At 42.5% G+C, this 16,546-nt stretch overlaps 1 protein-coding gene across 3 annotated transcripts in view; it reads left to right on the forward strand.

The window, feature by feature from the left end:
- The window catches only part of LOC110502368 (synapse differentiation-inducing gene protein 1), a 34,241-nt gene extending 19,771 nt beyond the window's left edge, over nt 1–14,470 (forward strand). For 2 of the 3 annotated variants that reach the window (XM_021580336.2, XM_021580335.2), the window contains exon 4: nt 12,217–14,470. In XM_021580336.2, the coding sequence (XP_021436011.1) occupies nt 12,217–12,375 (159 nt within the window). In that variant the 3' untranslated portion in view covers nt 12,376–14,470. Of the gene's footprint in view, nt 1–2,794; nt 2,924–12,216 lie in introns of all 3 variants that reach the window. The other variant, XR_002470322.2, reaches the window with a different exon arrangement.
- The last annotated feature ends 2,076 nt before the right edge of the window (nt 14,471–16,546 follow it).

The raw sequence follows: 16,546 nt of genomic DNA on the forward strand, positions 1-16,546 counted from the left end.
CGAAAGCTTATAACTGAGGCTGCAGTTTGTGAATCCAGACGATGTGTGTGGCTAAACCACATTCTCTGTTCCTCAGGTCTGGACATGGCTGAGGTAGCTATATGTCAGTAATATATAAATGGATCACAGAACAGGAGAAAACAACTTGCTGCCATGCTGCCTGGGCTCAATGACTGAAATATATGTCCTGACAAAAAGCATTACATAAATCCTTTTGAATTGAGTTTGTATTGCAGGGCCAGTGTGTGGAGGGGCCTTATGTTATTCTGCTATCCAAGAATAGCAAAGCACCCTTTCCTGGCTCAAACAGCCAACCAATCAGCCTGTTACCAACCCTAAGTAAACTTTTGGAAAAAATGGTGTTTGACCAGATACAATGCTATTTCACCTTAAACAAATTTAACATCAGATTTTCAGCACCCTTATAGGGAAGCGCATTCAACATGGACGGTACTTACACAAATAACTGATGATTGGCTGGGAGAAATTGATAATAAAAAGATAGTGGGAGCTGTTTTGTTAGACTTTAGTGCAGCTTTTCACATTATCGATCATAATCTGGTGCTGGTAAAATGTATGTTAGGGCACATTGCCTGTTATATTGTGGATTGAGAGTTACCTGTCTAACAGAACACAGAGAGTGTTATTTAATAGAAGGCTCTACAACATAATCCAGGTAGAATCCGGCATTCCCCAGGGCAGCTACCTGCCACTGGCTCTGAGTAAAGTCTGTGTTTCTATGTATGCTGACTATACACGTCAGATACCACAGCAAGTGAAATCACTGCAACACATAACAAAGAGCTGCAGTCAGTTTCAGAATGGGTGGCAAGAAATAAATTAGTCATAAATATTTAAAAAAATAAAAGCATTTTATTTGGAACAAATCAGTCACTAAACCCTAAACCTCAACTACATTTTGTAATGAATATTGTGGAAATTGAGCAAGGAGACTAAACTGCTTGGAGTAACCCTGGATTGTACACGGAGAGCTAACATCAGTATGTCAATCTCTCCTGGCTCAAAGTAGAGGAGAGATTGACTTCATTACTACTTGTATTTGTGAGTAGTTTTGACATGTTGAATGCACCGTGCTGTCTGTTTAAACTACTAGCATACAGCTCAGACACCCATGCATAACCCACACAACATGCCACCAGAGGTCTCTTCTCAAGTCCAGAAGAGACTATGGGAGGCACACAGTACTCCATAGAGCCATTACTACATGGAACTCTATTTCACATCAAGTAAGTCATGCATGCAGTAAAATCAGATTTAAAATAAAACTATAAAAAATACACCTTATGGAACAGGGGACACACATACACAGGCACAGACACACACACACACACACACACACACACACACACACACACACACACACACACACACACACACACACACACACACACACACACACAGATTTTGTGTTGTAGATATGTAGTAGTAGAGTAATGGTCTGAGGACACACTTAATGTGTAGTGAAATCTGTTTGCGAAATGTAATGTAATGTTTTTAATTCTATATACACTACATTACCAAAAGTATGTGGACAACTGCTCGTTGAATATCTCATTCCAAAATCATGGGCATTAATATGGAATTGGTCCCCCATTTTCTGCTATAACAGCTTCAACTCTTCTGGGAAGGCTTTCCACTAGATGTTGGAACATTGCTGCAGGGACCTGCTTCCATTCAGCCACAAGAGCACTAGTGAGGTCAGGCACTGATGTTGGGCGATTAGGCTTGGCTCGAAGTTGGAATTACAATTCATCCCAAAGGTGTTTGATGAGGTCAGGGCTGTTGTTGAGGTCAGGGCTCTGTGCAGGCCAGTCAAATTCTTCCACACCGAACTCAACAAACCATTTCTGTATGGAACTCGCTTTGTGCACAAGGGCATTGTCATGCTGAAACAGGAAACGGCCTTGCCAAAATTGTTGCTACAAGGTTGGAAGCACAGAATCGTCTAGAATGTCATTGTGTGCTGTAGCGTTAAGATTTCCCTTCAGGCGCATGAATGATCAGTTCCTGAAGGAAATTTCAGAACAGAGCAAAGTTCTCTACCCACTCTTCAAAGTGATAGAAACGTGTAGCTCTCGTAGTTGAGAAACTGTACATTGATAACCAAATATTCTGAGACACCAAGACTACTCCATGGCTATTATCGATAATAGTTCCCATAGAGGAGTCGAATACTATCCATGGTAGGGATTTTTATAAAAACAGGAAAACAAAATACAACAATTGATAAAGAAATAAACTACAAATACACTATACCATTCAAGATAGAGAATGTTGTAAAATAATATTTATAAATGGATAAAAGACAGCATTAGACGAAAGGACAATTATTGAAATAATACATCTTCAAATATAAGGAACTGGAACACAAAAGTACTCAAAAGCCCGAAATTAGGTAGGAATAAACATGGTAGAGATAAAAACCCAGCAAACAGAGGACATAGAAGGAACAGTATGTGGGTATGTGGGGGTGTATATGTGGGGGGAGTGTTGTTGTGATGGAAGATGGGGTGTGTGTTTTTGTGATTGGGAAAGTGTGGTGAGTTAAGTGAGGGAAAAAGGAAAATGGAGCCCATGTGTGTCTGCGAGCAGAAGTTGTGACAGAGAGAGTTTTCAATTTTGTGCAGATATGGGATACACAGTAAATGTTTTAATAAATTACAAATATAGTATATTTATTTATTGTCCTATCATGATGGAACGGTCCCCAACCCTATACCTAGACACCCACCTGAGCGACCCACAGACTAAGAAGTCCTCATCTGTTTTTTAGGCCTACTGCAAGTAGCCTATACGCAACCAAGGCAGAAAGATGAACGCGGTCAGAGACCCACTAAGCAGCACCGCCCCTCAAGATCTGAGCCTGCCTGGCAGGGTTGGACCAACAAAGCCAAAGCCCCGGGTGGGTGAGCATAATATACAAGGAATTTGCTAATGAGAACTTTTATGACCTTGTTCCTAGCCGGTGGGAATTGTGGTGGAGACTACCAACCAGGTAGTGGCAGTGCTGGCAACACTAGCTGCAGTAACCCATGGAGAGGGAGTCACACTCGGACAATCAGATAGGGGGCAAAGGATTGTGACCCTGGCGGCACAAAATAATCAAAAGGTCTGACTGCTCAGAGATGCTTGGGAAAATGGTCACAACGGGGTACCAGCGTGTACAGTGGGGCAAAAAAGTAGTTAGTCAGCCACCAATTGTGCAAGTTCTCCCACTTAAAAAGATGAGAGAGGCCTGTAATTTTCATCATAGGTACACTTCAACTATGACAGACAAAAAGAGAAAAAAAATACCAGAAAATCACATTGTAGGATTTTTTATGAATTTATTTGCAAATGATGGTGGGAAATAAGTATTTGGTCACCTACAAACAAGCAAGATTTCTGGCTCTCACAGACCTGTAACTGCTTCTTTGAAAATATATAAAATAATTTATCAAGCCTACAAGCAATACAAGACTCTATTACTATGGTGGGAGATTATAATACGGTTTTAAATACCTTAAATACCTATATGGAGGCGTAAATATCCTGAACTAGCCAAATCAAACTTTATTTGTCACAGGCTCCAAATACGACAAGTGTAGACCTTACCACAAAATGCTTACTTACAAGCCCTTAACCAACAATGCAGTTCAAGAAGAGTTAAGAAAATATTTACTAAATAAACTAAAGTAAAAAATAATAACATAACAATAGCGAGGCTATATACAGGGGGTACCGGTACTGAGTCAGTGTGCGGGGGTACAGGTTAGTTGAGGTAATTTGTACATGTAGGTAGGGTTGAAGTGACTATGCATAGATAATAAACAGTGAGTAGCAGCAGTGTACAAAACAAATGTAGGGGGGTGCAGGGGTGTCAATGTCTGGTGGCCATTTGATTAGTTGTTCAGCAGTCCCATGGCTTGGGGTAGAAGCTGTTAAGTAGCCTTTTGGACCCATACTTGGTGCTCCGGTACTGCTTGCCATGCGGTAGCAGAGAAAACAATCTATGACTTGGGTGACTGGAGTCTTTGACAATTTTTTGGGCCTTCTGCATATATATATATATATATATATATATATATATATATATGCAACCGGTCAGGATGCTCTCGATGGTGCAGCTGTAGAACTTTGTGAGGATCTGGGGACCCATTCCAAATCTTTTCAGTCTCCTGTGGGGGAAAAGGTTTTGTCGTGCCTTCTTCACGACTGTCTTGGTGTGTTCGAACCATGATAGTTTGTTGGTGATGTGGTGATGTGGATATTTCCTGTAGTCCACGATCAGCTCCGTTGTCTTGCTCACATTGAGGGAGAAGTTGTTGTCCAGGCACTACACTGCCAGTTCTCTGACCTCCCTATAGGCTGTCTCATAGTTGTCGGTGATCAGGCCTACCACTGTTGTCATCAGCAAGCTTAATGATGGTGTTGGAGTATTGTTTGGCCACGCAGTCGTGGGTGAACAGGGAGTACAGGAGGGTACTAAGTACACTCCTCTGAGGGGCCCCAGTGTTGAGGATCAGCGTGGCAGACGTGTTGTTGCCTACCCTTACCACCTGGGAGCAGCTCGTCAGGAAGTCCAGGATCCAGTTGCAGAGGGAGGTGTTTAGTCCCAGGGTCCTTAGCTTAGTGATGAGCTTCGTGGGAACTATGGTGTTGAGCGCTGAGCTGTAGTCAATGAACAGCATTCTCACATAGGTGTTAGTTTTGTCCAGGTGGGAAAGGGCAGTGTGGATTCGAGATCTGTGGATCTGTTGAGGCGGTATGCGAATTGGAGTGGGTATCTTTGCTTGTTTGATGGTTCGTCTGAGGGGATAGCGGGATTTCTAAAAGCGTTCAGATTAGTGTCCCGCTCCTTGAAAGCGGCAGCTCTAGCCTTTAGCTCGATGCGGATGCTGCCTGTAATCCATGGTTTCTGGTTGGGATATGTATGTATGGTCACTGTGGAGACAACGTCGTCGATGCACTTATTGATGAAGCCGATGACTGAGGTGGTATATTCCTCAATGCTATTTAATGAATCCCAGAACATACTGGTACTTCCTGCTTTAGTTTTTGCTTGTAAGCAGGAATCGAGACAGAATTATGGTCAGATATGCCAAATGGGGGGCGGGGGAGAGCTTTGCATGCATCTCTGTGTGTGGAGTAAAGGTGGTCTAGAGTTTTTTTCCCTCTGGTTGCAGATGTGACATGCTGGTAAAAATCTGGTAAAACTGATTTAAGTTGGCCTGCATTATTAAAGTCCCCTGCAACTATGAGCACGCTTCTGGATGAGCATTTTCTTGTTTGCTTATGGCCTTATAGAGTTGTTTTAGTGTGGTCTTACAGCTACGAATAATATAGATGAAAACTCTCTTGGTAGATAGTGTGGTCTACAACTTATCATAAGGCGAGCAATACCTCGAGACTTCTTTAATATTAAACATTGCGCACCAGCTGTTATTGAAAAAAAAAACACACACTCCCCCCCCCCCCCTCGTCTTACCAGACTTCTTCTCTGTTCTGCCCGTGTATGGAAAATCCAGCCAGCTCTTTATTATATTAGTGAGATACACATGGCGGAGGCTCAATCAAGCCTGTCTTCTTGACTACTTTCGTATGTCATTTTCGCTGGCACCAAAAGTTTAAAAAGTGTTGATAGAGGACAGAATGCGGTCAGACACTTATTTAGACCTCATGGCTTGGTTTTTGCTCTGACATGAACTGTCAACTATGGGATATTATATAGACAGTTGTGTGCCTTTCCAAATCATGTCCAATCAACTGAATTTACTACAGGTGGACTCCATTCAAGTTGTAGAAATCTCAAGGATGATCAATGGAAACAGGGTGCACCTGAGCTCAATTTCGAGTCTCATAGCAAAGGGTCTGATTACTTATGTAAATAAGGTGTTTCTGTTTTTTGTTTTAATAAATTTGCAAAAATGTCTAAAAACCAAGCCATGAGGTCGGAAGGAATTGTCCGTAGAGCTCTGAGACAGGATTGTGTAGGGGGACAGATCTGTTGAAGGGTACCAAAATATTTCTGTAGTATTTTATGGTCCCCAAGAACACATTGGCCTCCGTCATTCTTAAATGGAAGATGTTTGGAACCACCAAGACTTCCTACAGCTGGTCGCCTGGCCAAACTGAGCAATCGGGGGAGAAGGGCCTTGGTCAAGGAGGTGACCAAGAACCCGATGGTGACTCTGACAGAATTCCAGAGTTCCTCTGTGGAGATGGGAGAACCTTCCAGAAGGACAACCATCTCTGCAGCATTCCACCAATCAGGCCTTTATGGTAGATTGGCCAGACGCAAGCCACTCCTCAATAAAAGGTTGATGACAGCCTGCTTGGAGTTTACCAAAAGGCACCTAAAGGACACTCAGACCATGTTTTTCAGCGGCAGGGACTGGGAGACAAGTTAGGATCGAGAGAAAGATGAACAGAGCATAGTACAGAGAGATCCTTGATGAAAACCTGCTCCAGAGCGCTCGGAACCTCAGACTGGGGGCAAAGGTTCACCTTCCAACAGGACAATGATCCTAAGCACACAGCCAAGACCACGCTGGAGTGGCTTCGGGACAAGTCTCGAATGTCCTTGCGTGACCCAGCCAGAGCTCAAACTTAAACCTGATCTAACATCTTCGTAGAGACCTGAAAATAGCTGTGCAGCGATGCTCCCCATCCAACCTGACAGAGCTTGAGAGGATCTGCAGAGGAGAATGGGAGAAACTCCCAAATACTGGTGTGCCAAGTTTGTAGCATCATACCCAAGAAGACTCAAGGCTGTAATTGCTGCTAAAGGTGCTTCAACAAAGTACTAAGTAAAGGGTCTACTTATGTAAATGTGATATTTCAGTTTTTTTTCTCCAAAAGCCTATTTTTGCTTAGTCATTGTGGGTTACTGTGTGTAGATTGATGAAGATTTGTATTTCTTTTTTCCATTTTAGAATAAGGCTGTAACGTAACAAAATGTGGAAAAAGTCCAGGTGTCTGAATACTTTCCAAATTCACTGTATATATTTAAAATAACATATTTATAAAAAAGTATATAAGGGGGATTGGAAATTATACAGACAATTACATTGATAGAAGTACTGTATATGCAATATTAATGCTGTTCCACCCCCAAGAAAAGATTGATAAATAAAAATAAAGGATTTCCCTTCACTGGAACTAAGGGGCCTAGCCCGAACCATGAAAGACACCCCAGACAATTATTCCTCCTTTACCAAACTTTACAGTTGCCACTATATATTTTGGCAGGTAGCGTTCTCCTGGCATCCGCCAAATTCCAGATTTGTCCGTCTGACTGCCAGATGGTGAAGCGTGATTCACCACTCCATAGAACACATTTCCACTGCTCTAGAGTCCAATGGCCGCAAGCTTTACACCACTCCAGCCGACTCTTGGCCATGGAAAGCTCCCAATAATCAGTTTTTGTGCTGACTTTACTTCCAGGGGCAGTTTGGAACTCGGTAGTGAGTGTCGCAACCAAGGACAGACGAATTTTACAATCTTCAGCACTCGGCGGTCCCATTTTGTGGGCTTTTGTGACCTACCACTTTGCAGCTGAGCCGTTGTTGCTCCAATAACAGCACTTACAGTTGACCGGGGCAGCTTTAGCAGGGCAGAAATTTGACTAACTGACTTGTTGGAAAGGTGGCATCCTATGGCTGGGACACTTTGAAAGTCACTGAGCCCTTCAGTAAGGCCATTCCACTGCCAATGTTTGTCTATGGAGATTGCATGGCTGTGTGCCCGATTTTATACACCTGTCAGCAATGGGTGTGGCTGAAATAGCTGTATCTACTAGTTTGAAGGGGTGTCCACATACTTTTATACATATATACACTGCTCATAAAAATAGGGAACACTAAAATAACACATCCTAGATCTGAATGAAAGAAATATTCTTATTAAATACTTTTTTCTTGACATAGTTGAATGTGCTGACAACAAAATCACACATAAATTATCAATGGAAATCAAATTTATCAACCCATGGAGGTCTGGATTTGGAGTCACACTCAAAATTAAAGTGGAAAAACACACTACAGGCTGATCCAACTTTGATGTAATGTCCTTAAAACAAGTCAAAATGAGGCTCAGTAGTGTGTGTGGCCTCCACGTGCCTGTATGACCTCCCTACAACGCCTGGGCATGCTCCTGATGAGGTGGCGGATGGTCTCCCGAGGGATCTCCTCCCAGACCTGGACTAAAGCATCCGCCAACTCCTGGACAGTCTGTGGTGCAATGTGGCGTTGGTGGATGGAGCGAGACATGATGTCCCAGATGTGCTCAATTGGATTCAGGTCTGGGGAACGGGCGGGCCAGTCCATAGCATCAATGTCTTCCTCTTGCAGGAACTGCTGACACACTCCAGCCACATGAGGTCTAGCATTGTCTTGCATTAGGAGGAACCCAGGGCCAACCGCACCAGCATATGGTCTCACAAGGGGTCTGAGGATCTCATCTCGGTACCTAATGGCAGTCAGGCTACCTCTGGCGAGCACATGGAGGCCCCCCAAAGAAATGCCACCCCACACCATGACTGACCCACCGCGAAACCGGTCACGCTGGAGGATGTTGCAGGCAGCAGAACATTCTCCACGGCGTCTCCAAACTCTGTCACCTCTGGCATGTGCTCAGTGTGATACTGCTTTCATCTGTGAAGAGCACAGAGCGCCAGTGGCAAATTTGCCAATCTTGGTGTTCTCTGGCAAATGCCAAATGTCCTGCACGGTGTTGGGCTGTAAGCACAACCCCCGACTGTGGACGTCGGGCCCTCATACCACCCTCGTGGAGTCTGTTTCTGACCGTTTGAGCAGACACATGCACATTTGTGGCCTGCTGGGGGTCATTTTGCAGGGCTCTGGCAGTGCTCCTCCTGCTCCTCCTTGCACAAAGGCGGAGGTAGCGGTCCTGCTGCTGGGTTGTTGCCCTCCTACGGCCTCCTCCACGTCTCCTGATGTACTGGCCTGTCTCCTGGTAGCGCCTCCATACTCTGGACACTACGCTGACAGACACAGCAAACCTTCTTGCCACAGCTCGCATTGATGTGCCATCCTGGATGAGCTGCACTACCTGAGCCACTTGTGTGGGTTGTAGACTCCGTCTCATGTTACCACTAGAGTGAAAGCACCACCAGCATTCAAAAGTGACCAAAACATCAGCCAGGAAGCATAGGAACTGAGAAGTGGTCTGTGGTTACCACCTGCAGAACCACTCCTTTTTTGAGGGTGTCTTGCTAATTGCCTATAATTTCGACCTGTTGTCTATTCCATTTGCACAACAGCATGTGACATTTGTCAATCAGTGTTGCTTCCTAAGTGGACAGTTTGATTTCACAGAAGTGTGATTGACTTGGAGTTACATTGTGTTGTTTAAGTGTTCCCTTTATTTTTTTGAGTAGTGTATATATTTATATATATATATATATATATATATATATATATATATATATATATATATATATACATGGTAACTGCCTACATTTGTCTAGAAGAGTAGCTGCTGCCTTAGCTCTTTAGCCACACACACCAGTGATGTGTTTGGTGTTAAAAAGGGAACTGTATGAGAGAATGCATGTTCAGTTAGCCTATTGGGTATTAGTTCGTTTTTATGATTGTGCAAGAATAGAAACCTGGTTTTGTTGAGAATTAAAAGCCTGGCTTTTATGAAAGATCCCAAAAGTTACACAGATCCTAACACAGAGGTGTTATATCCCTTCCTGTGATTGAATATAATTTGTTATGGTCTCTTCGTAGACTGGTAAGATTAAACCATATGTCAATGATTCCAACATTTTTGTTCTTTGGCACTGTTTTGTGTGAAAATTAAATTGCCATGACAAGGATGGACCTGTTGCACAGAATGACATTCCAGAAAGCACATAACATGCTGAGAACCATATGTTTCTTAGAGCTTGGTGAGAGTGTGGTTGTTCTATGGTTATTTTGCATACAACCTTCCCACAACGTTCTGGGAACGGTGCAGGGTAATTGCTTGGTTTTGGAAAATTCTCAGCACGTTTAAGGAACAAAATAACGTTACTTTCTTGGTATTTCATTACTCTAACAGAACGTTTCCTAAAAGTTCAAACATGGTTACATTTCATACAATTTTGGTAATGTTCTAGGGAGGTTCTCCAACTGGTTTAACATTGGGAATGTTCTCAAATAGTTCAGAGAACATTAAGAAACAACTTTCGTCTGTGGGAATTTCAGTACTGCAGTGTAATGTTTCCTTATGGTTCTATTTAAATGAAAGTTCTCAAATTGTACAGAGAATGTTAAGAAAACATTCCATAAAAACCACAAGCAAACTTTAGTAACATTCAGAGAACGTTCTAAGAACGTTATTTAAAAACATACATTCGGTTTTCAGCATCAAGAAAACTCTATACTCTATCTGTGATATTAATACGTTCTTGTTCCTTGTTGGAGTTTCATCTGTTTGAATAGACTAAAATGAGCAGCTTTGTATGAGTTTAGAATAACAGCTCCACCCTGGTGATGCATTGGACTAATTCCATGGCTAGAGATCAAAGTATCATAGGTTTGAATCTCACTGACGCTGTGCCACAAAAGTAAATAAATGTGTTTGCATGTTTAATTGCTAAAGCAAATTAATTTACATGTGTCCTATCTGTGCTTGGAGTTCAAAACAGTTCACCAAAACTAAGCTAGTAGTGTTCTCAGAAAGTTATTTAATTTCCGTTCTCAGAACATTAATAAAACTTTCAAGGAATCATAGTAAAACACTATCAGAACCTCCCTGCAACCTAAACAACAACTTTCCCAGAACAGACTAAATGTTCTCAGAATGTTTAAAAAAAACTTTAAGTTTTACCGGTCAGGACACTTATGGCGTCGTTGTTTTTGGGAAACCAAAAACGTACGTTCCCACAACTTCCAAGGAACCATTTCAATTCCTCTGACTCACTCTTTTCCTGCAAGCAGCAGAGGAGGTTTGTTTCTTCAGTGAGAAGCAGTTTTCTACTGCACTGTATATGAACAAAGATATTGCAAGCTTCACAAGGGTTGTAGATTCCCCACCCCCCCCCCCCCCCCCCCCTAAAAAGAATTTGAAATTAATCTAATATCTCCACTCAGAATGATATAATTAGGCAAATTCTTAGTGCCGTTAAATTGGAAAGGTTTTTGAGAAGGATCAAAACATTTGACAGACGACAGCGGTAGAGACAGTAGTTGTGGTGGAAGTTCTTATAATTTAAAAAAAAATGAGGGCTCTATTCGATCCGCATCGCAGAAGTTCAGCGTTACAGCGCGACTGAAATTTAAAAGCAATGTTTCTGCCTCAGCGGTGACTGCATTCACGGTAAACACTCCATATTTCGGCTCAATTGGAAATTGCTTTTACTTTTCTATCGCAGAATCTGTAACGCTTTATAGATTGAATAGAGCCCTTCGTTACTTCGCTGTTACATTGTGTTCACTGTACATAAAAATATGAGTCTCCATTTATGCACCTGAATATAAAAAATAACCAGATTAAAACATCACAATCCTCTCATCTCCTGTCTTCACCCTCCAGTGACCACAGAACAGTTCTTTGAAACCTTGGGCCATGCACCGGTGGGGTAATCAGCTTTCAGCCCCTACCCACCTCGTGATGAACTTCGTCTGGAATCTTTAAATAAGGACTGGTTCATTAATAAATGTCTTTGAGTTCAAATGTGCACAATTAACAATGTTAGAGAGAGCCTGTCTGGAGACAATCTTTTGATGGCCACCCATAATGCTGAAGATAAAAGATCAAGGTCTGCTTGCTAACAATCCAACTCCCCCTCCCCTTTACATAATACATCAGAATGATCCTCAACAAGGTAATAAGGGCTAATAGTTCACAGAGAAGTGTGTCAGGGAAGATATGTACAGTGCAGATTAAATGACAAGGAATAACTCTAGGTTGTTGAGACAGAAATGTATTAATCAGAATATCCCTCGTTAATCTTGGTAACATCTTGTGCACTTCAAAAGGCTACAGGCCCTATAGGTGGGTTGAGTCACAGGTGATTTCATTATTATCCTTTGTGTGTTGCCATGTTTTGCTGAGAGACCCCACAAGATCCCCCAGACATCTCACTGGAAATGAGCCAATCTACTGTTTCATTTCCTCCTATTAATTGAGTAATTCTGTCTGTCTATCTCTCCCCGCCTTGCCTCTCTGTCTCCCCCTCTCTCTGTCTCTCTCTCTCTGTCTCAGACGAACAAGGCAGTGTCTAAGGGGGACTTCCACTTGGCCAGCTCCAGCTCCAGACGTGCCCTCTTCCTGGCTGTGCTGTCAATCACCATCGGGACAGGCATATATGTGGGCCTGGCTGTAGCGCTCATCGCATACCTCTCCAAGAACCACCACTTGTAGCCTTGCCCTGGCCCCACCCCCTGCACTACAGGACTGATTGCGCTGGGGGGGGGAAGGGGAGTGGTTCACTTGGGGGCAGTTTAACAATGGAATTTAGGCCTGCAAACTATGGGACTATCAGGATGAACAGAACCTGGCCATATGGTTGACTCAATTCATGGGATGTAACATAAGAGGGTTATGATATGGAAAATAGTCTTGTAATGGTCAAGTCATTCTCTCATTTTGACAAAGAAAAACTGGAAACTCGTTAGTCGTTCCATACACAACTGAATATTTTGTTCTTCAGATGTCTAAAATTGGTGTGTGAGTTTTACCAAGGCAAGACACATCCTTTGAGAGGTCAGACCAACCTGCACTAAATATTACCTGTACCAAGGGCATAGTGTTAGTTTACGGGGCATGCTCTCTGCTCGGTTAACGGTGAGTTGTTGAGTGGGCTGCTTTATGTTCAGCTACATTTACCGCACTATCAGTCACATTTGGCAGCTCCTGTCGAGTATAAAGAGGGTGGATAAAAGTGCTTTTAAAGCTGTCACTCATCCATACATTCAACCTGTATACATGTATTCTACATCACATTGAATTGATCTGTGGAAGTCGCATAGTAGACACTGCAGCTCACTTATTAAGTAAGGTGATGGTCTATATACTGCACTCTAATACAGTATCTTGGTGGTCCTATTATCTCAAGGGAGAACTGATGTGTCCTCACGGCACAATATTTTTTAACACATGCCACACACCTGAAATGTGGAGCTTTGTTGTAACCCTACGACAACATGCTTTTGTGTTTCGTCAGGGAGATCAAGTGCACAGGCTTGCAGCTCTCTGACAGAACCTGCTTACACAGAGATACCTCCATGTTGATAGGCACAAATCACTAAGGAAGAGAAAGCAGACAAGTCTTTGGAGGCAGAAGCCATGCTGTAAATACCTCGATACATGCCTAACTGCAATATTTTTTTTTTGCAATACTATTTATTTTCCTGTTGTATACTGCTACTATGTATGGGCGGCACGTAGCCTAGCAGTTAAGAGCGTTGGGGCGGTAACCAAAAAGGTTGCTGGTTCGAATCCCAGAGACGACTAGGTGGGAAATCTGTCTATGTGCCCTTGAGCAAGGCACTTCACCCTAATTGCTCCAGAATTGCCATCAATAATGGCTGATCTCTGGCTGTGACCCCACTTTCTGAGGGTGTCTCAGGGGGAGTGAGTTATGCAAAAAACACATTTCCAATTCACACATATGTATAATACACACTTGTACATGTGTGAAGTAGGACAAATGTAATTATTATTATGTCAAAACTGTCGATTTTGGGGGGAAACTCATTGGACTCAGTGTTTGACATAAAAGTGCTTGCAAATTAAATGTATTTCCATAAAAAAAATGGCTGATTTCACAGTCTGACTTGGGTTAGTTCAGCTGCTAAAATTATAGTTTTTTTCCTTCATGCACACAGTATTACCACATTAAGTAATATGGTCTTGCAGGTTAGGCTATTTTGTTGCATATACTGTACAGTATAAAATACTTTTAAAAAAAATACTATGTGCAATGTAAAGGCTTCTAACAAACAAAAATATTACTTGAACACACCAAAAGATTACTGAGTGTTTATTGAGGTCAATATAGACATACATTATGGACCCTGCTCAAGCATCAGGTTTCTCCACTCACTCCCCTAACTCCCTATCCTCTCCTCCACTGCACACACACTATTGCAACTCTATTACACCCAGCCTTGCACCCAAGAATGACTAATCACCTGCACGCACTGTGCATATTTCATGGCAGCAGAAACATCTCACTGCCTGTCAGAAATATTAGCTTGCCAGGCGCCCAGATGATTTATACATTTTACATGACATTGCGGGCACCTTAATTGCTCCAACCCCTCTTCTTCTGTCCCTCCTATATGATATGAGAGTGTGGGATTGGGTGATTGGAGGTTTGGTGAGTGGGACCCTGTGGACACGATCAGAGGGAGGCCGGGTTTCTCTCTAATTAATGAAAACGTAATTCAGCTCAGAGCGGATGTTCCGCTGGCTGTAATTAACGCGTCTCTATGTGCTTGCCAAGACTTCAATGTCAGGGGGGGGGGGGGGGGGGGGCTATAGTTGTATCATATCTATATGTGACATGAGAGAGACTCAGTGGTTAAGGCCTATTGTACTCAAAACAAATTGTATTCGTCACATGCTTCCTAAACAACAGATTGTAGACTAACAGTGAAATGCTTACTTACATGGCCCGCCCCAACAACGCAGAGAGAAAGACAATAGAGAAGTATAATACGTAACCATAAAAATAATACCAATAGGCTATCAGGCTCTGGTTGAGTCACAGGGGCTGGAAACCCAGCAGAGGCAATAACAACAGCCATTCTGTAAATGCAAGGAGGATTGATGATAAAGAAGACACCTACCACCTATAGCGTTTATGGCTATAGACCCGGAATGGTTAAGATACCCTTTTTTAGAAGGCACGGGGAAATTGGATTGCAACAATAACCATGGAAATCAATAGCCTATTCCAATATCGGTATTGTCTAGACCTCCAACATGTGTTACGATACGATAAAGAAGCAGATGAGACACTCTTTTGCATTTGGCCATCAAAGTATTGGACTCGACCGTACACTGACCTTTAACATGTATTGACAGCACTGGAACAATGCATTAGAGCTCTCATTGTTAAACAGAGGGCCCCTTATCACCAGAAAACTAACAAGCAACTCCAAGGCAAAGAGCTGCCAATAGGGATAAACGTCTGCTGCTAACATCTGTGTGCTAAGAGCAGCCCACAACCCTATCTAATAAGGGGTGAAATGGTGGAGGGTTGGAGAGCGGGGGACTGAGGGAGTGGGGGAAGATGGGTAATTAGCTTAATGCACAGTGGCTTCAACAATGTTTTTGTTAACTAGCAGGACATCTGATTTGAAAAGCAGAGATGATGATTGCACAGTCTATTCATATCTGCATTGTCGTATCCTCTAAAACATGTGAAGGGCATTGATTATGGTTGTGTACTGTAAGACTGCACTTTGAGGCAGAGTTGGCAGGGTAAGATCTAAAAGGAGATATGTTTTAATTCAAATGTTGATTCGCACAACACCCCCATTTGACACTTAACTCTCAATGTCAATCATTGAGTCAAATACAGTGTTCGGCTCCAGAGATTTGATAGGTTAGACAAAAGATGTATGGTAGCACTAGCTACAATACATATCATTGCTGGTCTCAACCAGCAACAAAAAGTGAATGAAATGAGAAGTTGCTACCATTCATCACATGGTGTGGTTCTTGTGGCGAGGAGGAATCTAGTCGATGAATGACAGCAGCTGTTTTTCTCCCAAGGCTCATTAATTGTAAATGAACAGTGATTGAGTTTTCTTCCACAGAAAAACTTGGCCTGGCTGGGCTCTGTTGAGGAGAAGACACAGAGGGACAGACAGGTTTACATTAGCTTTTGCAGCAGTTTGACATTTGTGACTCGTTTTATGAAACTAGGTGTATGTCGCGCATCACTACTTCACAGGAGAGCCATTTGAACATAAACTTAAAAAAATATATATATATCGTTTTTGGGCAGAAATCCCTTTTGGAACATGTGAACTTTCACGTGCCTTATTAACAAACTTGTATGCCATCTGTAAATACGAATAGTTGGTTTAGCCACCGAAAAAGACAGGAACCTTTCCATTAGCCATGATTGGCTGAGATAAAGGCTGAACAAGCAGAGAGATGAGTTTGTAGCACGCTTCTGTCTATAACATGAGCTGGTCAGTACGTGTATGTAATTTCCTTTGTAATGCTGCTTTTTTGAAATATATCACATAGTAGAACTACAAAAGTGTTGCTCTCCACTTTCTGGAAGACCCAGTTTTGAAACCAGTGGAATGCCTGGTGCAATTAAGAGTATGATAGCTAAGGAGATGGAGAAAAATCTCACGTTTAAATGCAAATATGCAGAGGGAGTCGAAAAGAGAACACAGAACGCTGTTGTAAAAAACACTTGTCTCCGGATAACATCTTCAAACTAAGAGCAACCATGGCACCCGTGACAGAGAGGGAGATGCGTCCATCCATGTATACGGGTAAGATAGTCTAGCTAGCTACATTTTCAGATATTATACGTTCCTAATTTTGTCAAAGTCGTTTTCAT

Source organism: Oncorhynchus mykiss, chromosome 23 (genome assembly GCF_013265735.2).
Source record: "Oncorhynchus mykiss isolate Arlee chromosome 23, USDA_OmykA_1.1, whole genome shotgun sequence".
NCBI lineage: Eukaryota > Metazoa > Chordata > Actinopteri > Salmoniformes > Salmonidae > Oncorhynchus > Oncorhynchus mykiss.